General features: G+C 39.1%; 1 protein-coding gene across 3 annotated transcripts in view; it reads left to right on the top strand.

Moving 5' to 3' along the window:
* Nucleotides 1-2,889: 2,889 nt before the first annotated feature.
* Nucleotides 2,890-27,310, top strand: part of TERF1 (telomeric repeat binding factor 1) — a 37,500-nt gene continuing 13,079 nt past the window's right edge. For 2 of the 3 annotated variants that reach the window (XM_059901712.1, XM_059901715.1), the window contains exons 1-8: nt 2,890-3,212; nt 8,293-8,388; nt 10,857-10,978; nt 12,496-12,582; nt 16,258-16,407; nt 17,153-17,265; nt 20,129-20,188; nt 21,665-21,756. In XM_059901712.1, coding sequence (XP_059757695.1) covers nt 2,906-3,212; nt 8,293-8,388; nt 10,857-10,978; nt 12,496-12,582; nt 16,258-16,407; nt 17,153-17,265; nt 20,129-20,188; nt 21,665-21,756 — 1,027 coding nt within the window. In that variant the 5' untranslated portion in view covers nt 2,890-2,905. The remainder of the gene's footprint in view (nt 3,213-8,292; nt 8,389-10,856; nt 10,979-12,495; nt 12,583-16,257; nt 16,408-17,152; nt 17,266-20,128; nt 20,189-21,664; nt 21,757-27,310) is intronic. The other variant, XM_059901714.1, reaches the window with a different exon arrangement.

Genomic DNA, 27,310 nt, shown 5'->3' with positions numbered 1-27,310 from the left:
TACTGAAATGCCATGTGTTTGATTTACCTATCATAACATTTAATTAAAATATATATAGCTAGGGACTTCCCTGGTGGTCCAGTGGTAAAGAATCCGCCTTACAATGCAGTGGACATGGGTTCGATCCCTGATCAGGGAACTAAGATCCCACATGCCGTGGGGCAACTAAGCCTGCACGCCACAACTACTGAGCCCCCTTGCCTCAACTAGAGAAGAGAGGGAAAAAAAACCCTGCAGGCCACAACTAGAGAAATCTGCACACCACAACGAAGAGACCACACGCTGAAACTAAGACCCAATGCAGCCAAAAATAAATAATAAATAAACCTTAAAAAAAATATATATATATATGGCTAAAGTGTTACTGGGACTTTGTGGATTATAAGTTTTATTTTACTATTTTACACTATCACAGCTGAGTTTTCTGATCATAGCGATGTTAAAGTATGATTTCAGAAGAATAAATCTATCCTCCATCCTGATGGGCAGGTTTAAAAAATTAATTTATGAGATACCTCCTCCTCCAGGTCTGTTTTCTGGCCTGCAATCCAATAAGATTATATTATTGATTTTCTGTTGGGATAAGATTTTAAAATAACTTTTTTACCTACCCTATTAGGCCAGTGCTTTTTTTTCTTTCTTCCTTTTTTTAAAAAAATTTATTTTATTGAAGTATAGTTGATTTACAATGTTGTGATGCCAGTGCTTCTTAATTTTTCTTCAGTGAAATACCAGTAAGGAAAGAGGACAGAGAATGCAGTATGTGGCTGGAAGTAGCCCCAAACTGAAATTTTGTTGAAGATTATGATTAAATCCTAATCAAAATTATACATTTTTCATTCCACTTCATTATACATCATTGCTTTAAGTATAAAAAATGTTTCACTTCCCTGAATCTTTCAGTAAATTGACTCCACAGGAAAATACACTATCTTTGCTTTGTGGCTTTGAATAAATTGGTTGATACACTAAGAATAACCGTTAACTCCCTGCTGGGAGGAAGAGGAGGAGGCTTGGAGGAGAGGAAGAAGGCCCCATCTCAGAACCTTGCATGACAAAAAAAAATTCAGTTTGGAAACCTGGGGTTTGTTTACTAAGTTCATAATGTACCTTATCCTTTATTCCCTTAGACCTATTCCTCCGTATGGTTTGCAAATAGGACTTACTTTCCATGGGACCATTAGAGTCTGAAGGAACAATTCCTTCTGACTCATCACCCTCTTTCCCAGTAGCATAAATGTCCTGCTTTTCCAGCTAATGTTATAGAGCACTTACCTAGTACCTGGCTTGCTTCTAAACTCTTTACATTTATCAATCCCTTTCATCTTTTCAACAAGCCTATGATGATGGTATTAGTATACCCACTAAACAGAAAAGAAAACTGAGGCATAATTAATCCAAAATCACACAGCTAGTGGGTAAATGGTAGGGGACATTCCAACCTAGGTATTCTTTTTTTTTTTTTTTAAACCTAAAGGGAGCAAATATTATTCATTTATTTTTGGCTTCGTTGGGTCTTCCTTACTGCACGCGGGCTATCTCTAGTTGCGGCGAGCAGGGGCTGCTCTTCACTGCGGTGCGCTGTCTTCTCATCTGTGGGGCCTTCTCTTGTTGCTGGGAGCTCTAGGGCCGTTGCAGCATAAAGGCTCAGTAGTTGCGGAACGCAGGCTCCAGGGCACGCGGGCTTCAGTAGTGCAAGGGCTTAGCTGCTCCGGGGCATGTGGGATCTTCCCGGACCAGGGCTCGAACCCGTGTGCCCTGCATTGGCAGGCGGATTCTTAATCACTGTGCCACCAGGGAAGGTCCCCAACCTAGGTATTCTTAACGGCTATAATATGGTGCTTTAAGGACTCAACGTTTCAACTCCGGCCTTAAGGCAATAATAAATGTGTAAAATTAAAACATAAAGGCTTTGATAATGTTGGATGTGTTATAAACAGAAAGATTTTTAAAGGAAACTTTTTATTCAGTTATAACCCATATACTGAAAAGTGCATATATCATGTTCAATGAATTATCATAAAGGACCACACTGATGTAACTATCACCCACATAGAGAAATAGAACATAGCCAGACCCCCTTCCCCCAACGCCCTCTTGTGCTCAAAGGTAAGTTTGAAAATTCAAAATAAGTATTCACTTATTGTTGTAAAGCTGAATGCTATAGTCTATTTCAGGCCCTGAATAAAATTCATTCCCATAATAATATACTCTTCCTAGAGCGATAATTCGCAAAATTTGGTCCCCAGACAAGCAGCCTCATTATCAATGACCTGCGAACTTATCACTTGCAAATTCAAGGATCCCAATCCAGATTTACAGAACAAAAACTCTGGGGGTGGAGCCCGGCAATCCGTGTTTTTACCAAGCCTCGGGGCTTATTCTGATGCCCGTTAAGATTGGAGAAGCACGGATCTAAGTCTGTTGGAAGAGTTCTGGTTCGTGATCGCATAGTAACTGTTAAGTGAATACCAGGATCTAAAGTGTTACGCTCGAAAAATAGTGACAAGTTTTAATCACCTATCTCATTTTTGAAGCACACTGAGGGTAAAATGTTTTTCCATTTTAACTAACCGTGTTGTTGTTCTAGTCAGTGTTGCATTTTAGCACGAGGATAAAGCAGCTCCCCCGCTCCCCGACCTCCTATTCTCTCTCCGCATCCAGCCAGAATTTGTCCAGTTTACCAACAAAACGGCACCCCTGGGTGGCGGGGAATTCAACATCCAGAGGCGGGAGCAGATTTCGGCCAATCAGAAGCCAGGTTCGAGCCGCTCGCCCATCCCGGTGGTGTGTGATTGGTGGTTTCCCGCGGGCGGAAGCTCCGCCCCCCGAGGCTCCGCCCCGCGCGGCGCAAGCCAATCGTCGTTCCGCGCAGGAAAAGACTGAAGCCGCGCCAGAGTGTAATATGGCGGAGAATATCGCCTCAGCGGCTCCGAGCCCGCGAGGGCTTGCTGACGGGGAGGATGCGGGTTCCCCGGAGGAGCGGATGGCGGAAACGGCGAGAGATGCTCAGGAGCAGTTTGAGTGCCAGGAACTGCTCGAGTGCCAGGTGCATTTGGGGGACTCTGAGGAGGAGGAGGACGCGGGCCTGGTGGCTGAGGCCGAGGCGGTAGCTGCCGGCTGGATGCTCGATTTCCTCTGCCTGTCTCTTTGCCGGGCCTTCCGTGACGGCCGCTCGGACGACTTCCACCGCACCCGCGACAGCGCCGAGGGTGAGTGCGGGGCGCGCCCGGGCCGGGGGCGGGAACCGCGGCGGGCTGCCGAGGCCTGGTTTGCGGCGCTGTCCCCCAGGGGGTCGGGGATCGGGCTGCTGCGGCGCCCGAGCGGAGGGCCCCCGGCTCAGAGTTGAACGTTGCTTCGGATCCCGCATCCGCCTCCTCTCAGCTCCTCAGTTTTGCTCAGATTCATTAGAGTTGATAGAGGGTTAAGTGAGTTAAAATGAACAAAACTGCACCTAATCCAGTGTCCAGTTCCTTTTGTCGCCTGTGGCGCTTGTGTTTCTTGCTTTTTTCGGCTGAGATACTCCTGTAAAGGCATTTATTTAGCAAGTCACTGTGACCTAGGCATCAGTGTTTTCTATTACTTTGGGAGCTATCTAAACCTCGTTTAGCCCGCTGGCTCCGTGTAGGCTTCAGAATAAAAGTAACTGACAAGGAAATCTACCACCTACACAAGACAGCCTGTAAGCGATGGACAGAGGCCTTGCTAGCTGGCTTTTTGAATGATAACCGAAAGATGCTCTGGTATTTTTTTTTTAAGTTATTTTATTTTATTTATTTATTTATTTTTGGCTGCGTTGGGTCTTCGTTGCTGCACGTGGGCTTTTCTCTGGTTGCAGCGAGCGGGGGCTACTCTTCGTTGTGGTGTGCAGGCTTCTCATTGTGGTGGCTTCTCTTGTTGGGGAGCACGGGCTCTAGGCACACGGGCTTCAGTAGTTGTGGCACACGGGCTCAGTAGTTGTGGTGAGCAGGCTTAGTTGTTCCGCGGCATTGTGGGATCTTCCCGGACCAGGGCTCGAACCCATGTCCCCTGCATTGGGAGGCAGATTCTTAACCACTGCGCCACCAGGGAAGCCGATGCTCTGGTAGTATTTATATGAGTTGGCCGTCTACTTATTGCAGCCGAACGCAACCCCAAGATAGTATTTTTTTTTTTTTAAGACTGTTGCTTTTTTTTTTTTTAATTTTTATTTATTTATTTATTTATTTATGGCTGTGTTGGGTCTTCGTTTCTGTGCGAGGGCTTTCTCCAGTTGCGGCAAGCGGGGGCCACTCTTCATCGCGGTGCGCGGGCCTCTCACTATCGCGGCCTCTCCTGTTGGGGAGCACAGGCTCCAGACGCGGAGGCTCAGTAATTGTGGCGCACGGGCCTAGTTGCTCCGCGGCACGTGGGATCTTCCCAGACCAGGGCTCGAACCCGTGTCCCCTGCATTGGCAGGCAGATTCTCAACCACTGCGCCACCAGGGAAGCCCCCCAAGATAGTATTTAATAGGAAATCAAATACCTCAGAAAACCGTATTGGTACATTTCAGCTTCACGGTTATCCCGTGAGTTAGGCAAGTAATCTCAGTTTATAGAGGAGTGAACTAGTTAAACAACCTAAAGCATTGATAGGTTAAAGGGTTGTACCAGACGCATGCCTTATCTTCCAATTCAAGCAGCTTTCCTCCGTATCACAGATAACACTAGAGCCATGGTTAATTAACATTAATTAGGGTGTTAAATCCTGGAATGAAGCCAGTTCATTTAATAATTAGCATTATTAAAAAGTCCTCTTTGGGGAGGGGGCTAAAATTATCTATGTGGTAATGAATTTGAATTGGAGACATCAGTATGAACTCCTGTTTATAGCATATAGAAATATCTATGCATATTACACGTATATAGACACAGGTCAGGATATACTCATGTGTTTCCTTGTTCTGTCAGATGAAAGCGTGTAGAAGCAATGTAACTCTAGCAGCAAGGGGTACACCTAGCACTCAAGTCTTGGTTTGCAATACCATTCTCCAGAGAAATGGCCTGAGTCTGGGACTGAGACAGGAAATATACAAGTTGAGCCTGGAGCATCTTGTAACAGAAAGTAAGAAAGTGCTAAAAACAAAGCAAAACTAAACCCCCAAAGAAACAAAAAAAACCCCACAATTATGGGAATACAAAGGGACACGGGAGCCAACCGCAAGGGCTCCCAGTGGCCAAAGCTGAAGTAACTCGAGCAAGAAAATACAGTTGACCCTTAAACAACACAGGTGTGAACTGCACCTGTCCACTTATAAGCCAATTTTTTTCTCAGTAGTAAATAATACAGTACTGCGCAATCTGTGGTTGGTTAAACCGGGAATACAGAGGGCCGACACTGGGATTTTCACCCGCTCAGAGGGTCAGCACCCCTAACCTTGGCATTGTTCAAAGGTCAACTGTAGTGTTGGATTATAACCCAAAATACAAAATAAATATCCATAAAGTTCATACTGATGTAAATAAATGGTGGAATAAATATACAAATGGAAGAAGAGACAAATCTCCGACGCAGAATTCCAGGTAATTCATGTAGCTACTCTGTCCTCAAGGAGGTAGAGCATAACTCCCCACTCCTTAAGTGTGGGCTGTGAGGAGCACAGTATAGAAAGGGGGAGAAAGGAGAGAAAGCTGGCAAACACTGGCTCACCTAGGCAATCAAGGTCAGCATCAGCAGTGATAGCTAGTAGCATGTACGCTTGGTGCAGTGTGATGAAAATGGAACTTTACCGCTGTGATCCTCCTCCCCAAACCCCATAACCCTAGTCTCGTCATGAGAAAAATATCAGACAAATCCCAGTAGAGAGGTACATTGTACAAAATACCTCAAAATTGTCAAGGTCATCAAAACCAGGGAAAGTCTGAGAAACTGTTATAGCCAAGAGATGCCCAAAGAGACGTGATGACTAAATGTCATGTGGTGCCCTGGTTGGGATCTTGCAGCAGAAAAAGGACATTAAGTAAAAACTAAGGAAATCTGAATAAAGCATGGACTTTAGTTACTAATGTATCAATATTGGTTAATTAATGTAACATGTAATACTAAAGCAAGATGCTAATAACAGCGGAAACTGGGTGGAGGGTATATTGGACCTCTTTACTATCTTTCTTCACTACATTATGTATATTTAAAACCATTCTAAAAAATAAAGTTTATTTAAAAAAAAAAAAAAAAAAAGGACCTTGTAAGGTTCTAGCCCAAGACCCAAGGAATAATCTAGGTCATCTCCATTATTTGAAGGTTAAAGGCACAGAAACCCAGAAAGAGTAAAACTTTTTCAGGTTGCATTGCTAAAACAGATATGCAAACTGTGAACATAATATTGTCTCAGTATTCCATTTTTGACTAAAAGGACTCCCTTTTATCTCTTATAGAATTTCATTTACTATGCTTTTCAAGATTGTAAGCATATACAACTCTGATGCTGCCTAGAAAATTCTTAGCTCTTTCATTCCAACTCAGAATTATTCTCCCACCTCACTTATCTCAGATAATGCCTTTTCCAGACTGATATTCCTAACCTATTTCCACTGTGGGAAGCAGTGTAGAATTGTAATTAAGAGCATGGACTCCATAGTAAATTGTCTGAGTTTGATTCCTGGCTCTGCTGGTTTATAGCCATAAGACTTGAGGCAACGACTTGGTACCACCAGTTCCCATGGTACCACAATTTCCTCATCTGTAAAATGGTAGTAATAATGGCATCTACCTCAAAGGGCTGTTGAGAGAAGCAGATGAACTGATATGTATAAAGCAAGGTTTCCCAACCTCAGCCTGTTGACATTTTGCACCACATGATTCTTTATTCTGTGTATGCTTGAGGGTGGAGGGGGAATGAGGTGGAGGTTCTCCCGTGCATTGCAGGATCCTTGACCTCAGCCACTAGGTGCCAGTAGCACCCCTCCCACTCGTGACAATCAAAACTGTCTCCTGACATTGCCACCTGTCTCCTAGGGGACAAAATCACCCCTAGTTGAGAACCACTGCTAAGTGCTTAGAGTAGTGCCTGGTATTATAGTTAAGTGCTTAAATATAGTTGTTACTGTTGCTGGTCATTAGATCCTCCCTAATGTAGTGTTTGGTTACAGGTGTGGAAAAAGCAGAGAGCCAGGTTCAACCAGGGTAGGTTTTCATTGTTTTTGTTTTGTTTTATGCCTAATAGGTACAAAGAGCAGAAGGGCAGTGGTGTGTAGGGTATCTGTAGTCATTGGATACGTAGACTAAATACGGAGGGAAATGAAGACAGAAAAGATCTGACTTTCTTCCCTAGAATAGATTAGGTCTTTCTTCTGTTTTGCTCCTATACCATACTTACCCTTTATGACACATTAAAATTTTAATTAGTCTCTTGCATAACTTTTTGTTTAATTCGTGCCTTCTCAGACTAAACCCTTCCTGAGGAGCAGGGACTGGCTATCTTATTATTCAGACCTCAGTCCCTACCACTGGCCAGCAGTAGATGTTCAGCCCATGTGGAATAAGTTGTGTTTAAATTTTATGTAAATTTTGTGCTCTTTTTAAATCCTATTTAATTATATTATGACTATATTTGTCTAGATAATCTCTGGTGTAGCATAAGGTTATGGCATATTAAAATTGAGGAAATAAATACAAATAAATGTATTTATTTGTTTCATCTGCTTAGCAGCTGAGCTGCAGGACTGTTTTTTGGTTTGCTGGTTAATTTAATCTTTGTCTTTTATTGCTACATGGAAAATTCAGTGAAAACCAGGATTATGGTTTACTCAGTGTTGTATGTTCTTACTACCTAGCATAACATCTGGGTGGGTGTTCAAATATTGGGGAGATTAACATTAATAAATGTTTTTAAAATAAAGCTTTGTAAATTGAACAGACTCTCGCATAACTGAAACCTTGACAGAAATAATATATTTCCTATAATATTAGGCATTTTAAGGTATAAAGTAAGTTTCCAGGTAATGATTTGACACATTTTACAGTTTGGATCTAAATCTCCCTTTTCATTAGTTTAGATTGCTACCTGTGAAAGTACGTAGTTTTCAAGATTTATTATTCTGCCTGTGAAACATCAGTTTTATTTTGAAGGAAAAGTCTTCATTGTTATTCTTTTTTGTTCTTATTTCCTAAAAATTGTCTATAAATAAAGCATACACTCTAAATTTATGATAATCTTTGGGTGATATTTGTAACTTATTTCTCCGCAAACCACACAGAGGCACTGCCGGGTCAAGTTTGGAGTTTTGTTTTGATGTTTTAATAAAATTCACTTTCTTCACTTTCTTCACTTTCAGCTATTATTCATGGATTGTCCAGTCTAACAGCTTATCAACTGAGAACTATATACATATGTCAATTTTTGACAAGAATTGCAGCCGGAAAAACCCTTGGTAAATATGTTTTTATCTTATATTGGACATATTTCAATCTATGTCTAAAGGGGAGACAATGAGAAGAAACAGATGGGAGTAGTCCTTTGTTTTTGAGAGTTTGCTCACGTGTGTTTGGCATGTACATCTCTACACAGACATATTTAAAGCTAGTAAAAGAAATATAATCCCTATCTTCTTAGAGTGATGGTTCTCAAATTTTAGCTTGCTTCAGAGTTATTAGAGAACTTGTTAAGGAACAGAATGGTGAGTCCCCTTCTCCATCATGAGTTTCTGATTCAGTAGGGTGAGTGAGGGGCCCTGGAGTTTACATTTCTAGTAAGTTCCCAGGTGATTCTGATGTTGCTGTTGGGGGACCATGCTCCGTGTACTCTGTCTTAAAGACATCACTAAATTGGACTATGGTAACTTTGTGGTGACTCTTATTACTATCATACATACTCTGTTTCTAACTGGCAACTATGATACTTGAAACCTCTTATTTGAGCTTGATTTCAGCACTTACTTAATAAGGGAATATGATTTTATATCTCTAATTATCTCTCTCCCTTGTCCTCATAGTTTATTTTAGATTGTAATGGCCAGGCCGGGTTCAGTTTATCAGTCATGGCTCATATTTACAGCATGGTTATTTAAAGGACCTTTTGACGCAAATAATTCCATACTTATGTTGGTTTTTACAATTTACAAAATGCTTTCCCGGCAGTGTCCAGTGGTGGGCAGTAATCGCACTGAACTGTTGACTTGTAAACAGACTGTGTGGCAGGAAATCCCACCCTATTAGGACCGCTCTGGGAGCCCGCACTCATCCAGCTCTGGCTCATGTGGCGTGCTGTGTTGTGGGGGTGAGTTGGAGCCGGACAGTCAGTGGATTAGGGCTAGAGGCAGAGCAGACGTGTAGGCTGGGCTGGTGGCGGAGGAAGAAAACGGGCCGATGTAGACCATAAGCTAACATGGTTCACAGAGCTGTCTGGTAAATTGAATGTGACAGGATGTTCAAGAAGTGCCTGGCTGGGCTTCACGTATAGCAGTTGTTCATTATATTCTTATTTTCCCTTCCAACAACCTTTTCTCCCAAAACAAGGGTGGGAAAAAAAAGATCCCTGTTTTGTGTGTGACCCCATGGTTTAATCTTGAAATTCACCGGGGTGCATCTTAGATATAATAGGCCGGGGTCAGTAATCAAGAATCACTATATTTCAAGAGAGGCAGCATTTAAAACTTCATTTTAGTTTATGTATTGGATTTTCAGCTACACGTGACCCTGAATTTCAAATGGAGATGTTTGTGTGTAATTTGCTAAGTAGTTACCAGCCACTGTGAGTCTTTGGTAAGAATAAGCTGATAAATTCTGTTTTAAGAAAGTTTAACAGTAGTACAAATATTATCTTATTAAATATTCACATAGTATTTATTTACAGCATTTTATAGTGAGAAAACTGAGGCTTAGAAAGGCAAAATAACTTTTTCAACACCACACAGGTAGTACATGATAGAGTTTGGAATAAACTCCAAAGTTTTTAAAACCACTATACAGTATCGCAACAGATTGTATATGGTGATGAGAAAGAGGAAGGAGTAAAACGATGACTCCTTAGGTTTTTTTTTTTAATAAATTTATTTATTTATTTTGGCTGCGTTGGGTCTTCGTTGCTGCGCGCGGGCTTTCTCTAGTTGCGGCGAGCAGGGGCTACTCTTTGTTGCGGCGAGCGGGCTTCTCATTGCGAGCTCGGGCTCTAGGCGTGTGGGCTTCAGTAGTTGTGGCACACGGGCTCAGTAGTTGTGGTGCGTGGGCTCAGTAGTTGTGGCTTGCAGGCTCTAGAGCGCAGGCTCAGTAGTTGTGGTGCACAGGCTTAGTTGCTCCGCGGCATGTGGGATCTTCCCAGACCAGGGCTCGAACCCGTGTCCCCTGCGTTGGCAGGTGGATTCTTAACCACTGCGCCACCAGGGAAGTCCCTCCTTAGGTTTTTAAGCCTTGGTGATTGGAATATTGTTGGTAGAGAGATAAGTTCTTGACTGATCCTGTTTCAAATATCTACAAAATATATAACAAGGATTTCAAGTAGTATATGCGAAAATCAAATTTCACAATAAACTAATTTCATGCTCTATCTCACTGAAGTTTGTTATACTGCAGTTAGACTTATAAACCATTTAAGAATTCTGTTACTGTGACATCTTATATAAAATATAGTTTATTTCAGCTCTTAAAATCAGTATTTTAGTGGAGAAAATCTTCAGGTGTTTTGTGGACTCATATATAGCCTTTTCTGTTTTTTTTTTTTTTTAAGGTGATTTTAATGAGGAAATTAACTGAAAAATCTTCCCTAAACTGGTATATACGAGAGCAGTGCCTGGCACATAGTATACACTCAGTCAATATTTAAAGAAATGAATTTTTAAAAAATTAACAAAGTAAAGTTCTTCATGGCTTTCTAAGTTACTTATTTTTATTTTGGTTTTAAAAGATGCACAGTTTGAAAGTGATGAACGAATTACACCCTTGGAATCAGCCCTGATGATTTGGGCGTCAATTGAAAAGGAACATGACAAGCTTCATGAAGAAATACAGAATTTAATTAAAATTCAGGTATGAGTATTACTTTGTGTTTATTATTATTATTTTGCTAGAAAATAAAAACAACATCTACAGAAACTAAGAGCCACTTAATAGAAGTTGGACGGTAAACCTGTAGTAAAATTTAATATAATCATTCTCTTTAGAAATTTGACCTATGATTTATAGTCTTGACATGAGGTCTAAGAGCTGGGACTTAATGTTTTCTACCTAAGTGCATATTGCCCCCAGGTTGGAAAATATGCCAAATCTATTTAAAGATTACTAAACAACTTTCAAAAACCAGTGGTTTATGCTCTCCCATTTAAAGATTACCTTTTATTTTTATTTTTTTAAAATATTTTTTTGGCCACGCCACATGGCATGTGGGATCTTAGTTCCCTGACCAGGGATCGAACCCGCTCCCCCTGCAGTGGACACGTGGAGTCTTAACCACTGGACCACTAGAGAAGTCCCTAAAGATTATCAAATAATAAGAAATGAATGGGTTTTTGCGATTAAGAGAATGTCAAATTTTAACTATGTAGAGAAAATTTTAGTAGGAGTAGCCTATTAAAGAGTGAGAAACCAAAGAAAGTCATTCAAAGATATAATAGCAGGGAAAATATGTTTTGCTTACAGGCAAAGTATGTACTCAGGAATTTCATACTTAAATAAACTTTTCCTAGTTTTTAAAAAAATTTTCATGTTAGGGTAGGAGAAAATCCAGGTGGTGTCCCACCTTCTCCGGAATTAATTATTGACGGTGTGGTGACTGTCAATTAGAATTAAGACCTGAAGAGAATGGGCAGAAAAATGACTGCTGCTTTTAAGAATTTCAACCCAGGGCAAAGGGATTTGTCATGTTATCCCAATCTTTTGGAGTTCTAGGGGAAGCAGGCCTTTGCTAAATATAGTAGTAAAGTTGAACGGGTTACCATAAAATACATAGCAAATGTGTAATAATATATTGCTTACTGTTTGCCAGATACTGTTCTAAGCACTTTTATATATAACTCTTTAATCCTCACAACTACCCTATGAAATAGGTACTGTTATTTTCACCATTTTACATTGGTGTAAAGAAACTGAGGCACCAAGAGGTTAAATAGCTTTCCCTAGTTTACAGACCTACCCAGATGGTAATGGTGGTCCTATATCTTACCACATATGGTATCAAAAAGGCCAGTTTATAAAATGATTATTCAAAAGCGTCTGGCTTCCTGAGTTTCTATTAGAGATTTTCCTGGGATCCTAAGTAGCAGCTTTTATATATCCTAATCATCACAAACACCATCCATCCACCTCTTCTCTCACTTCCCTTTCGCTCAAAATTACTATTTAGGTGGGTCCTCAATATATATAATGTAGCTCCTGATCTATTTATTAATTCCTGCCTTTAATATCATTTATCAAATCAAAATTATTAAGCTACATAAGAATATTTTAAATGAAGTAGTTTAGACTTACCTGAGTTATTTCAATATTAAACAACAATTAGATATTTTAAAAAGCAATCTAAGGTATGTATTTGTCATCCTATCTTTTAGGCTATAGCTGTTTGCATGGAAAATGGAAATTTTAAGGAAGCAGAGGAAGTCTTTGAAAGAATATTTGGTGACCCAAATTCTTATACGGTAATTATTTAAATTAGAATCAGAAGTTTGGAGCCCTTTATATGGAATAAGGAAAATTGAAAGAACATTGGAGGAGAAAAGAAATGCTTTCTCTTTTAAACAGTATAGTCCAACAGAAATATAATGCCAGTACCGTATGTGATTTTAAATTTTCTAGTAGCCACGTTAAACAAGTAAAAAGAAACAAGTAAAACTAATTTTAGTAGCACTTTATTTAACCCAGTATATCCAAAAACATTATTCTTTTTAACAATCAATGTAAAAAGTATTGGTGAGATATTTTGCACTCCCTTTTTTGTACAGTCAGCCCTCTGTATCCTGGGTTCCATATCTGGGGATTCAACCAACTGCAGATGGAAAATATTTAGGGGGAAAAAATTCCAGAAAGTTTCAAAAAGCAAAACTTGAATTTGTCACAAACTGGCAACTATTTACATAGCATTTACATTGTATTAGGTATTATAAATAATCTAGATATGATTTAAAGTATATGTGAGGCAATGTGTAGGTTATATGCAAATACTACACCATTTTATATAAGGGACTTGAGCATCCTTGGATTTTGGTACCCGAGGGGAGTCCTGGAGCCAATCCCATATGGATACCAAGGTAGAACTGTACTAAGTCTTTGAAATCTAGGGTGTATTTTACACTTAAGGCTAAATTCAGGGCTTACACCTTTCTAGGGCTGAGTAGCCTTGTGTGGCTAGTGGCTACCATATTGAGCAGTGCAGGTGTAGGGAATGCATTATAACTTGCTTATTTTTCTGGAGGTTTCTTATGTTATCACTAGTTTTTGTGTGTATGTGTAATGTTAAGGTCAATAGAAGTTAATTTATCAGTATTAAAAGCAAAGTTATGAGAGCAAATTAAGCTTATTCAAAGAAATGTAGTTTTATACAGTTTTTAGTGAACTCGTTATTGAACAATAGCATACCTTTAGTAGAGTACATGTATCATAAGTGTATAAGTAGGTGTATTTTCACAAAAGGAACACACTTGTGTGGAGAACTTCTAGATCAAGAAACAACATCACCAGCACCCTCCAGGCCCTATCCTTCCCACCTTCTCAAGGGTAACCGCTCTCCAGACTTTAACATCCAAGATTAGTCTTACTTATTTCTGAACTTTATATAACGGAATCATATAGCAAGTTTATATTTGTAAGAGAGCTACATGGTGTTGCTTATAACAATCGTTTGTTCATTCTCATTGCTCCATTGTAGGAATATACTACAATTTATCCATTCTACTGTGGATGGATATTTGAGTTATTTCCATATTTTGGCCATTACATTCCTTTACATGTCTTTTGTAGAAAAAGTATATGTGTTTCTATTGGGTATATACTTAGGAATAGAATTGGTGGGTTGTAGGATACACACATACTCGGTTTTAGTAGATACTGCCAGAGTTTTCCAAAGTAGTTATTATCAATTCCAACAGTAGTGTGGGAGAGTTCCAGTTGCTTCACAGACCTTATATGTATGTGGTTTTCATTATAGTCATTCTGGCACATATGTAGTGCTATCGCATTGGGTTTTAATTTCTGTTTCTTTGATGATTAATGAAGTTGAGTACCTTTTCACATGATGGTTTGGGGGAGAGGGAATCACCTTAATCCATTGAAGGACTGAGCCTTTAGTAAGGCTTATTCTAGCTCTAATTTGCCCCTGTTCCTACGGTGTAACCCTCCTGAGATTTCAGCTGGAAGCCTGGTACGTTTATTGGGTTTCCTGCCCTTGCTTTTTTGCCTTAGCACTGTGAGACTACTGAAAATTCCACTCTGCTTGTACTTCACAGAAGAGGAAACTTTATGGCCAGTAAGCCTAAGAGAGAAAGTGTTAACCTCACTAATATTCGTAATCAGGTTAATACCAAGTAATATATTGAAATAGCATTTCCTATACTTCTGATTGGCAATGATTAAAAATGTCTTAGCATACCAACAGTTGGCTCAAAATGTGGAGAAATGATAAGAGTGCTATACCTTCCTCTCAGAAGGGTAAATTGGTGCTTAAGCTTTGGAGAGCGTTTTAACAAAATCAGTAAGCATGCATTCCAGCAATTGCACTTCTCTATAAATACCCTAGAGTAACTGTTTTTACTTTCACTGCATGCTTTTAAAACCATGAAGCTTTATTAAAAAAATAAAAACTGAAAAAAGAAAACTAGGCCCTACTGTGACAATTGTTCTGGGATAGAGCTTGAGAAGTGGAATTTTTTTTAAAAGCTTTATAGCTGTATTGTGCAACCAGCATTGAAAGAACTATTGTCTAAGAAAAACTTGTACTATGCCCAAGAAGACATGTAGGAAAATGTTTAATAGCGTTGTGGTAATAGAAAATAACCTAAATGCTTTCAACAGGCTGGAGGGAAAGGTGAATAAATGGTATATATTTTTTAAAATTTATTTTTATTTATTTATTTATTTATTTATGACTGCGTTGGGTCTTCATTGCTGTGCGCGGGCTCTCTCCAGTTGCGGCGATGGGGGGCCACTCTTTGTCACGGTGCACGGGCTTCTCATTGCGGTGGCTTCTCCTGTTGCGGAGCACGGGCTCTAGGCGTGCGGGCTTCAGTAGTTGTGGCACATGGGCTCAGTCGTTGTGGCTTGTGGGCTCTAGAGCGCAGGCTCAGTAGTTGTGGCGCACGGGTTTAGTTGCTCCGCGGCATGTGGGATCTTCCTGGACCAGGGCTTGAACCCGTGTCCCCTGCATTGGCAGGCGGATTCTTAACCTCTGTGCCACCAGGGAAGCCCCTAAATGGTATTTTTGATCAATGGAATACTGTACAGCAGTGAAAGTAACTAGTAATTCTATAAATATCAAATCAACATGGATGTCATAGAGTTGAGCAAAATATAGAAAGTTTCAAAATACACATACTATAGCACCATTGGTATAAAGTTAAAACCATGCTAAACAATGCTATATATATTGTTTATGGATGCATACATATGTAGTGCAAGTGTAAAGGAATGCATGGATATGCTAAAGTTCTAAATTCAGGATAATGGTTACCTTGAGAAGAGGAAGGCCAGGGTGGGGGAAGGGTGCCATCAGATTATGGTAGAGTAAATAAGGCTTGTATTATACAGATAATGATTTATTTCTTAAACTTGGTAATGGATATTTAGGTTCATAATTTTTTTTTTTTTTTTTTTTTTTTTAAAGATTTATTTATTTAATTGATTGATTGGTTGCTATGTTGGGTCTTCGTTTCTGTGCGAGGGCTTTCTCCAGTTGCGGCAAGCGGGGGCTACTCCTCATCGCGGTGCGCGGGCCTCTCAGTATCGCGGCCTCTCTTGTTGCGGAGCGCAGGCTCCAGACGCGCAGGCTCAGCAGTTGTGGCTCACGGGCCCAGTCACTCCGCGGCATGTGGGATCTTCCCAGACCAGGGCTCGAACCCGTGTCCCCTGCATTGGCAGGCAGATTCCCAACCACTGCGCCACCAGGGAAGCCCCATAAGGTTTTTTAATCCTTTTGCATATGTAAAATATTAAATTTTTTTTTAAGTCAAAAAATATATTGGTGGGCATTTAAAACGGGAGCATTTTTAAAACCTCTTGAGTTTTTGTTTATAAAGTGATTTTTTTCAGTTAAATAATATGACATAATTTCTAGTATTTTATTTGTGATTTATGTGCTAATAAGTTTCTTCTGTTTTCTTTAGCCTTTAAAAAGGAAATTGCTTATGATAATCTCTCAGAAAGATACATTCCATTCCTTTTTTCAACACTTCAGCTACAACCACATGATGGAGAAAATTAAGAGTTATGTGAATTATGTGTTAAATGAAAAATCATCAACCTTTCTAATGAAGGTATGCATATTTCAGAGAGATTCTAAACAGACTTAAGAGTAATTGTTACAGTAAAGGAGAATACTTGAAATAGAAATTCTTAAAAACTAATCAGAATTTTATTTAGTGATTTTGTAGAAGAATGTGGTGAAATGTTATAATTAGTGAATCTAAAGGGTTTATTGGTGATCTTTGTAGTATTTTTACAGCTTTTCAAAGTAAAAGTTGGGGAAATTTTTCAAAATAGAAAGTTGAGGGGAAAACTTATCATAAGAAATAAGTGAAAAGAAATAGTTTAATTAAATTTAAATGAAATTTTTAGCATATTTCTGGGAAAAGTCAAGTTGGACTGAAGAAGGGTCATTAAAATTTTTTTTATAACATTTTCTCCTGTCTTAGCCTCAGAAAGTTTTAACTTAATATGTTATACTAGAGCATTGATTAATTTGAGATAGTTTTATTTTAAAATACATAGAATCTTTAAAACTTTTTTTTAAAGTAACCTGTTATCTTAACCCTGTCTAGAGAGCATTGTCTGTATCACGTACATTTGCAAGGAAAGCCCTTCTCCATAATGCTTATAAACCAAGCAGGTTGCTGATGGTGATATCATAGCTACTGGGGAAAATAACAAAGCACTGCCCTTTATTGACCTGTGATGAGACACTTGGGTTATGACTGTCAAAGAACAAGAAGGCTTAATTAAATGTTACTTGTTTTAAATGTCTTAATGCATCCCTTCGTCTCCCGTAACCCCCTCTTTAAGGCAGCAGCAAAAGTAGTGGAAAGTAAAAGATCAAGAACAACAGCTTCTCAAGATAAACCTAATAGTAATGATATTGAATTGGAAGCTGAAGCTAATTTGGATATAGGAAAAAGGTTTGTAAATTCATTAGTATATTTTTTGTCTTATGAATGCAATACCTATGTAAAAGTGATGCTAGCGAACCATTGTTAATAAAAATGATTATCGAGTAGTAGGTATATTGCTTCACTGATGGCTAACATTTGGATGTTTGGGAGTGCTGTAGAGTTAGGGCTTACGCATATCCTGTTACATATGCTAAGCAAAAGTAGAGAGAAAATAGCACTGTGTAGCTAGTGTGAGTAATAACATTTATCATTCTCAGGGAACATGAACTCTAGAACAGTGTTGAGGTTGAAAGCCTGAGTCATCTGTGCCCCTTAGTTCTCAAATCCTACATGCCCTCATGTGACTGTTGTACTGAGGGTTATTCTAATATGTTAAAATATTGTTTATCTTCTCTAAGGGTAGGCTAAGTGCTTCATCTGGTGCGCAAGTGCAGAAATAGTGATTTGCTCCAACGCGGGAGGGAAACAGGCTGTGTCAGTCCTACAAGTTGAGAGACAAGAGTTCAGTTTCTAAAATTATTTCTTCCTTAGGGATTTTCAAGGGTAATTTTTACAGAATTGGCTTTTACCTTTTGCTTTAGAAACTAACCCTACTGAAGAAGATAAACTCTACCATTATAATGATCTTTTCTATTGAATCTATGGTCCATTCCTCCTCTTCATCCACCCTTAAACCAAGGCCAAATAGTCAAATCCTTCTGGTCTCTGGATGGATGTATCTGGCAGTGGATGTAATATTACTCTTTTCTTGGGACCATGACTTAAGTGCTGTAAGTCCCCATCTTAACTACTTATTGAGAGGTGGGGATTGGAGTCCGAGTGGGATGGACATGGCATTGGTCACACCTCAGGACTGAGCTCAGTCTTACTGTTCTTTTTGTCCCTGCCTATCAGAGCGTGGTCTATTCCTCACTGCTTCATCTTCCCAAGGGCTCTATTGAAGTCTTATTGCTCATTGGGTTTTTCCTAAGACCCATTTTGAGAAGTAGAGATTTCATTTTTATTGGCTCAGTTATTTCATTTTGTTTAGGAAATCAAAGTTTAGTAATACCAAGACCCAATGCATTCTGTGGCCCAGCCTTCCTGCCTACTGTAATACTGCTTTAAAGTAAAATAAGATTAGAACTTACCATGATTCTTGCGTATAATGAACACGTTTCCTATGTATTCTCCTAATGTAGTACTATCCACTTATTTCAAATGCCCTCCTAGACACAAACACAGTTCAGTGTGTAAAACAGAGCTCTTGATGTTCTCATCTGTCTCTCTGTACCCTAACTCTCCTCCTTTACCTCACACATCCAGTTGGTTATCTCCCCAAGTGTTACGAATTCCATATCAGAAATGCCTCTCTAATCCATTCTTATCATTTATATCCTAGATCATTACTTAGCTTTGTGCCACACAAATCCATTCTTGATGTGACTTCCAGGGTTAGCTTCCCATAAAAATAAATGTTTAACTCACTTCCCAGCTTAATAACCTCTGTTGGCTTTCTGTTTCCTACTTGATGAATTAGATTTTACTGCATGGCTTACAAAGCCGTATATAGCCCCTTTCTGGGGTTTTTGTTAGTTTGTTTTTCCCTCATATACACCTTATCCCTAAGCATTAACCCCTCCCTGCCCACATCCATGGCACTTTCTAGCTACACAACTTGATCTTCAAATATTACAAGTTCTTTCATGCCTTGACTCTTGCTTCAATTTTGGATTTCCTTCTTTCTAGTCAAGGTAAGCTCTTATTTGCCATTCAAGGTCTAGCTCAAAGGTCACCTATAAGAAGTCTTGCTGAGCTCTGAGCAGAGTTGTCACTTCTGTGCTCCCACAGCACCAAGTCGTACCTCAATAGGAGGACTTATCTTCGAGAATAACATATCTGTTTACCTGTCTGTATCTCACTAGATGGAGAGTTTTTTTGAGGTTCTTAAATAGCTTTGAATCCTTGGTGCCTAGTTCATTACCAGACATGTATTACATCTTGTAGTGCACTAGACATAGGGAGAAAAACCAAAAACTAGAGACATGGTAAAGGTAAGAATCAAGCAAATATCAAAACCATCCTGGGAGTCAAATTCACCAGTTTCAAGGCAAGAATGAATAAGACGTAAGTAAAGCAAGGATAGAAACAGAAGTGTGATCTCAAGGTCAGACAAATGCTAGGAAAGATGAAACCCTCATGCTGTCAATACTAGATGAAATATTTTGTTCTGGTAAAGCTTATAAACTATTTGAGGCAATAAGAATTACAGACTTGAAACAGAAACAGTAGCAGACATAACATAATTTGTTGTTAAAGTTTAAAGATAGACTTAAATGCTGAAGGAGTTTGAGGGACAGCTTCAAGAAAGTGTGAACATGGAGCCGGACCTTGAAGGATGGTTAAGGTTTTTACAGGTGGATGGAAGAAGAAATGTCATTTCAGGAGACAGGAAGAGTTCCAGTGAAGGCATCGAGCTGTAGATGGTCATGCTGTGTTTGTCGGAGCTAATTTTAACTACAGCAGAGGGGAGGAATTTTATTAAAAAGTCCAGTTGGAGACTGCTGGGGAGGATAAGAAATTAAACTTGAATTCATAGAAATAAAGATCCATGAGAGAGTTTTTGAAAGAGTGACATTGTGAATGCTCAGTTACAGCTCAACTCTGCTGAACTTATGTTTGGGGAAGACATTGATTTAATGTCTCTGGTAAGCACACCTGGGCAAAAATTAGCCATGTTGTAATGGACTGTAAAGGTCTTAATTTTACCAGAGTTTCTTTCCAGAGATACTTTTTATAAGTTGAAAAATGGCTTGATTATGTGGAAAGTACAATCCTGATGAAAAGTTTCTCTTGTTTACATTCTTACAAATGTTTTCTTCTTTTAAAGTGTTAGTGACAAACAGTCTGCGGTAACTGAATCCTCAGGGGATACAGTATCCTTATTGAGGTGAAGTAAACTGACATTTTTTTTCTCTGTGTTTAAAATCTTTGAAGCAATTCATGCAAACCTAGGTAGGTTATAATAACTGCCACGCAAATGGTATGGTTTGAAGAATTATCGCAGGGTCCTACTTACCTCCACAGATACTTAAGACCCTGATGGGTCTTGAAATGCCAAACTATGGAGACCTGCCTCTTGGGATCCTGGGTTGTTTCACATTATTTCTACAAGGAGTGCACGTGGAGGGAGTACTTGAAGTTAAAGCAAATAATTAGTAAACTCTTATTCTGTCAGAAACAAGGGTGTGATGCTGGGGCAGGAAGGGGATGGAGCTTACATTTCTGATGAATGCCCCAAATTCCGATTTTATGAAATTACTTAAAGAACTGTTTAATCTATTAGAAATGCTATAACAGACAATGTAACATGTTCAGAGAGCAGAACGTCTGCGTGAATGATTTCATGGTGTAGAGCAGTTGGGACGCTAAATGGAACCGTGGGAGGGGGTGGCTGGCTTGGTGTGGAGGAGGTTGCTGGAGATGAGTTGAGGGGCCAGTTTGTTCTCTGGGTTATCCATGAAAGCACAGAAATAATTCATGGTGATGGCAGCACTCGGGGGTAGAGAAAAATCTGCGAATCATGGGAGGTGCTTGGAAGGCTAGTGAAAGATTATGGAGAATGGTAGATAGCGATACACCTCAGTGGCATGAATCCTCAAAGGCTAAGGTTTCTGTGGAAGCAGGATCCTGAAGGTGGCATCCATTAGGAAATGGAAAGTATAGAGACCCACCTCTCGGACCCTGTGGTTTGCGGAAGATGAAGCTAATCTCTACTTGAGGAGGCCACAAAGGAGAGAAATATTGTTCCCAGGGGAGAGCTAGACTTTAGACAGGCTAAGAAGTTGCGACTGGCATTGCAGAGAGCACAATAGAAAGTTTGGGGAGGGCGGGAAAGCATTAGTAGGTTGCATAGAGCACTTATAGGGGTCAAAGTATAGATTTTAGGTGGTGATAAAATAGCTGCCTAAGCTTAGTTGAACTTTTTTTTTTTCATTTTAGTTTGTTGCTTTGTAAATTGGAATAATGTGAACATTGCAGGTTGTCAAAAAATTCTGCCACATCCTGTATTTCCAAACAGTCTTACCTTTCCAGAAAGCCCTTTTTGGAATCTATGAAGATAATCAAGTGATATCTACCATCATGTATAAAGGAATTTTGGAATTTCTCTAATTGGAATGCGAAAAGAATCTTGGTTTCTGAGTAGATGAGATGGAGAAAATAAATGGGAGAGAGGGAAGTCTGAAGAAGAAAAATCTTAAGAGGCTAAAGATTAAGATGGGGCATTAGTGCAAGGAGAGCACCAAAGGGAAACAGACCAAAGTAGAAGCAGGTTCTAGATAGAGATTGAGACAAATCATCTACCTTTTTCTATAGCTTTCCTAGTCTTTGCAGAACAAATCACAAGCTTTTGTGTTTCATTTAGGTCTCACAAAAATCTCTTCTTATCTAAGTTGAAACATGGAAATCGACAACAAGATGTTAATAAGAAAGAGGAAAGAGTGGAAACTCTTCAAAGTAAGTACACTTATTACAGTTTTTGGAGTGGAGAATCAAAACGTCCTTGAAAGCGATCCAGCCCTTGACCGCACCCCACAACACACAAACACACATCAGAAAACTAAAGCACGAAGGGATTAAATGTTACGATTTCAAAGGGTTAATTAGAGGTGGTGCTTAATTTAGAAAGTTACAGTTGGTTCTTGTTATTTACAGTAATGTTCTATAAGGTCATTGTGAACACTTAGTGACTACTGAATGATTACAGGGGAATACAGGGTTAGGTTCTTTTGAGCCCCTGGTTACAACATTTTGGTCAACTATTCAATACATAACCTTGTTTCATGTGTTTCTGTTTATTTATTTAGGCCGCACCATGTGGCATGTGGGATCTTAGTTCCCTGACCAGGGATGGAACCCGTGCCCCCCACAGTGGAAGCACGGAGTCTTAACCACTGGACCGCCACGGAAGTCCCTGTTTCTGTTTAAAGAAACCTTATTTAATATACATTGTTGATTCATTAACATTGAACCCAGGCCAACAACACTGTAACTCATGCCTGAATGAAGCTTACCTAACCACATATTTTTCTCTGTAAGGAACGTCATACATAGCCTTCTTGCACTCAGGAACACTAGACAGCACTTCCACAATACACTTGGCGAAAATTTTAAACAGCAGAATTACCCCCAAAAAAGCACAAAAATACGGCACTGAATAGACCGTAAAAAGAACAATTATTTCTAGCCTGGAAGCTAAAATAAGAAAGTAGAGCTTCACCTTGTTTAACCTCAGCTGGGAACATGAACTCAAATATTTTGCCACTCTGTGCATGTCCACCGGTGTCCACAAAAGCACTGCAAGTTTTGATTTTTGTTACAACTTTCAGCAGGTAGGTGAATTTGCAAATACCAGAATCCATGAATATAATGAGGATTGACTATGTATAGACTCTGGCATTGCAGATTGCATTTAGAATTTATTCCTCATTGCATTTAGAATTTATTATCCTTATAAAAGGCATTGCTAGGTTTAAAAAACAAGCAACAATAACCAAAAAAAAATCTTAAAAGCAGTCCATAATTATTTTCAATTATAATATAATTGTAAGTTCCTCCTTGGTATATATTCATTCAAAAAATGTTTATTGAACCTGTACTATGTTCTAATGCAAGGATTTTTAAACCTTATTGATCCAAATCTAAATACTTACCGATCAATATAAAAATAATAGATGTACCAACTTGATTCCAGGTACATAGTATGCCTGAAGTAAATATTAATTGAATAAATTTATTCATAGCTGATGGCTGATGATAGGGCCACTGTTAGCTAGTATTTGTAAATTACAGCTCTAAAACATTTACATCTGTAGGTATTATCATTGTCCTCACTTTAAAGATGGTAAAGTTAAACTCAAAGAAATATTTGCTTCATGTTGGTGGAGTTCCTAGCTGCAAAATGGCTGGGAATCATAATTCTAAAGTAAAATAATTTGGGGATTTTCCTGGACTTTTAATTTCATAATACAAAGTTCAAAGAAATGGAAGCATACACTTTTTTATACTCTAGCTGATCAGTAATTGAACCAATGAAGACCGTAATCACATTGTAGAGTGGCTTGACAGTGACTATGGATATTGAACCTAGAAGATCATGTGAGTTTTAGTACATTTCTTGACTTTTTGTTAGATGTTAGTAATACATACATATACATTCCAAAAAAGTCCAATTTGCTTAAATGTTACCTAGGTATCCTCTTTTTCCTAATAGAGGATATTTATTTCGTTCATGCTAAACATTTAAAAAAATTTTTTTAGACATCTTTTAAAAACAATTTTTTTTCAGTTTTGTAAAATTGCTATGTACTTTTAAAAAATCAAGTAATTCAGAAAAATTGAAAGAAAAAAAATCACTTAAATTCTTTCTATGCAGAAAAGTCTCACCGGCATTCAGTGAAATGATTAATATTTGAGTTAAAAGATTTTTATCTATAAACTCAATCCTCAAAACAATCTGGATCAGTACTTTTTTTTTTTTTTAATCATTCCCATTTTACAGATGAGGAAGCTGAGACAAAAAGAGGTTAAGTATAAAAAGCCCTTGGTCACACAGGTCATGAACAGAACCAGAGCCAGAATTTGAAATCAGACATTTCTGACTTCAGAGCCCATGTCCTTAAATGCTAAGATAGATAGACTGCCTCAGTGGAAGAATAGATAGAATCAAAGCAAATAAAAATTTATAAAAATGTGATGAGGTTACATATGTACTTTAAAATATATTTACATTTAATTTTTTGAAGGTGAAACTGAAGGATTCAATGAACTTCACATAAATGCTGTTTCATAAGATATATATCAGTAAACCATGTGATTCCTCCAAAATGAAGAATAAATAATATGAATTGCTTTGATAGGTTGGGTCAGTTTGCCTCTATAACTATAAATTTCAACTTTAGACTACTGATTGATTTCAGCTGTAATGGGTGAGATTAGCACAAAAACTTTGGCTAAATGTAGTATTCTTTGGAAATACTTTTCCTCACAACTTTGCAGATTTTGCTCCATTATTTTCTGACTTTATGAGTGCTGCTGTGGACAGTCTGACATCAACCTTTTTCCCCCTTTGTATATGAGTTGCGAGTTTTTCTAATATGTGCATTTAATGCTATAAATTTTCCTTTAATTACTGCCTTAGTTGCAACACATATGATCTGTTCCTGCACTGATACCATATTGTCTCAATTACTGTAGTTTAGTAATAACTCAGTGTGTGATAGGGCATTTTCCTTCCTCTTTCTGTTATTCTTTAGGAGTATCTTGAGTATTCTTGGTGTTTTGGTCTTCCATATTGTGAGGGGGAAGAAAACCACTTTATAGAAGATTGCAAGCAGTGAAGCTGCTACCACTCCATAGGTGCCAAAAGTGGACAACAAGACTTGGGTCAGAACCAGACGGTTTATTACAGCACAACAGATGGCAATAGCATATGGCATCAGCGTAGTTGTGCTGGTTCCCCTCGCCAGGTCCCAAAGACAGTGCAGTGGGCCCAGGCAGTAGGTTGTACTGCAAGGAGGAACCTGGGGCTAAGGGCACTTTGTGAGTAAGCAGCAAGCAAAATGTAGCAAATAATCCAGTTGCCTTCCCCAGGAGAGAGTTAGTTACATGGTGGTCAGACTGTGGTTCCCTTGACCTATTTTGGTGCCTGACTAACTGCAGAAACTGTTTAGTATCAGGAAATGAGTAAGCCTTGTTGTGCATTCAGCAAGAACTGAAGGGATGCTCAGGGCCCATGATGGACTAACTCTCCTAATACATAATTTTAGAATAATCTTGTTAAATTCTACAAAGAACACTGTTGAAATTTTGATTTAAAATTACATTGTAATAGTAGACAGGGGCTTCCATGGTGGCACAGTGGTCGAGAATCTGCCTGCCAATACAGGGGACACGGGTTCGAGCCCTGGTCTGGGAAGATCCCACATGCCGCGGAGCAACTGGGCCCGTGAGCCACAATTAACTGAGCCTGCGCGTCTGGAGCCTGTGCTCCGCAGCAAGAGAGGCCGCGATAGTGAGAGGCCCGCGCACCGCGATGAAGAGTGACCCCCGCTTGCCGCAACTAGAGAAAGCCCTCGCACAGAAACGAAGACCCAACACAGCCATAAATAAATAAATAAATAAATAAATAGTAGACAGTCTTCTTTTTTTGTTTTTTTAAATTAATTAATTAATTTTATTTTTGGCTGCGTTGGGTCTTCGTTGTCGTGCACAGGCTTTCTCTGGTTGCAGCGAGCGGGGAGCTACTCTTCGTTGTGGTGCGCAGGCTTCTCACTGCGGTGGCTTCTCTTGTTGCGGAGCACGGGCTCTAGGTTCACAGGCTTCAGTAGTTGCAGCACGCAGGCTCAGTAGTTGTGGCTCGTGGGCTCTAGAGCGCAGGCTCAGTAGTTGTGGTGCATGGGCTTAGTTGTTCTGCAGCTCCAGGGCTCGAACCCGTGTCCCCTGCATTGGCAGGCGGATTCTTAACCACTGCGCCACCAGGGAAGTCCTAGTAGACAATTTTGGAGAGAGCTGACACAATTATATTGTCTTCCTCTACGTGAACAAAAAGCATATTTCTTTATTTAGATTGTCTTATGTATATATATTCTTATAACTTGTATATGGGCATGCACACACGCATGTATATAGTAAAGCTTTATAATTTACTACATACAGATCTTGACTGCATTTGCTGGATTTGTCCCTAAGAATGTTATATATTTTGTTACTATTGTAAATATTATCTTTCGACTATTTTAATTAAATATTTTAACTGTTGCTAATGTACAGAAATACTATTGAGTTTTGTTTATTGATCTTATATGCAGACATCTTGCTAAACCCTTTTTAATTCTATGTGTATATTCTTTTCGGTTTTCTGTACAGTTGACCCTTGAACAACATGGGGATCAGGGGCCCCGACTCCTGTGCAGTCAATGCATCCTGCTATCTCTGCCTCAAAAACAAAAGAATCTTTAAGTGGCTCACCTGAGGGCAGAAAGCTGAACCAGTTAGCGTAGAATCAGAACTCAAACCCTAGTTCTTTTGATTTCACATATTGTGATCGCTAATCGAACACAAACTCTTCCCCACACTTAAAGATCTGTAAAATGAAAATACAGGTACTATGTTTATTGAAAAAAGAAAATCCGTGTATAAGTGGGCCCATATAGTTCAAACCCATGTTATTCAAAGGTCAACTGTACACACAATTTTCTTTCAATAATTACCATTCTGTTTCTTTTGAGTTGCATATACATTAATTTCTTGTCTTACTAAACTGTGAATAAGAGGGAAAGAGGGAAGGGTTTACTTCTTACACTGTGTCAAATACTCCTTAAACATTATATTAAGAAATTACAACAATCCTATAAGGTAAATATTATTCCTTTTTTAAACAGATGATGAAAAGGCAGGCACTAGGAGGTGAGATGACATTTAAAGGCATAAACGAATCAAGATTCAGAGCACATCCTCTCTGATTTTTTTTGTTGTTGTTTTTTTGGCAGTTCTGTAACTTTGACAATCAGCAGTTAGTCCGCATTCACGCTGTCTGTAGATTTTTGAAAGTCGTGATAGGTACATAGTTAACTAACATATAGAGCTTGTTTGGTGACTCTTCATCCTCATTACGTTTTCTGAGACAACTGCATACAGACAGATACAGTATGGGACATTCCTTATTCCTTTGGCTCAGACAGCTTTGTTGAGCCTGGTGTCAGTGCTCACATATGGAGTTTTTCCAGATCTCTTTGAGTGCCAGAGGAGCATACTTCTTGAAACCCACTTCATAGATACGCTTGTGCATGTTAATGGTGTACTCCCTGGTCACCATCTCATTGATGGCAGAACGGCTTTTTTTAACATAAAAAAGACACCTTTATTACTCTCATCGCTTAGGAAATTCCAAGGGTTTTAGGAGCCAGAAACAAGAGGGGACAAAATATGTATTTCTTATTATAAATCACAATTTCACACAAACCAAAAGGGTTTATAAGAACACATGAAATAACCCCCACTGCTATACACA

This window comes from Balaenoptera ricei, chromosome 17, assembly GCF_028023285.1.
Source record: "Balaenoptera ricei isolate mBalRic1 chromosome 17, mBalRic1.hap2, whole genome shotgun sequence".
Taxonomy (NCBI): domain Eukaryota; kingdom Metazoa; phylum Chordata; class Mammalia; order Artiodactyla; family Balaenopteridae; genus Balaenoptera; species Balaenoptera ricei.
The sequence above is the reverse complement of the archived record's forward strand: the minus strand, read 5'-3'. Positions and strand labels throughout refer to the sequence as shown.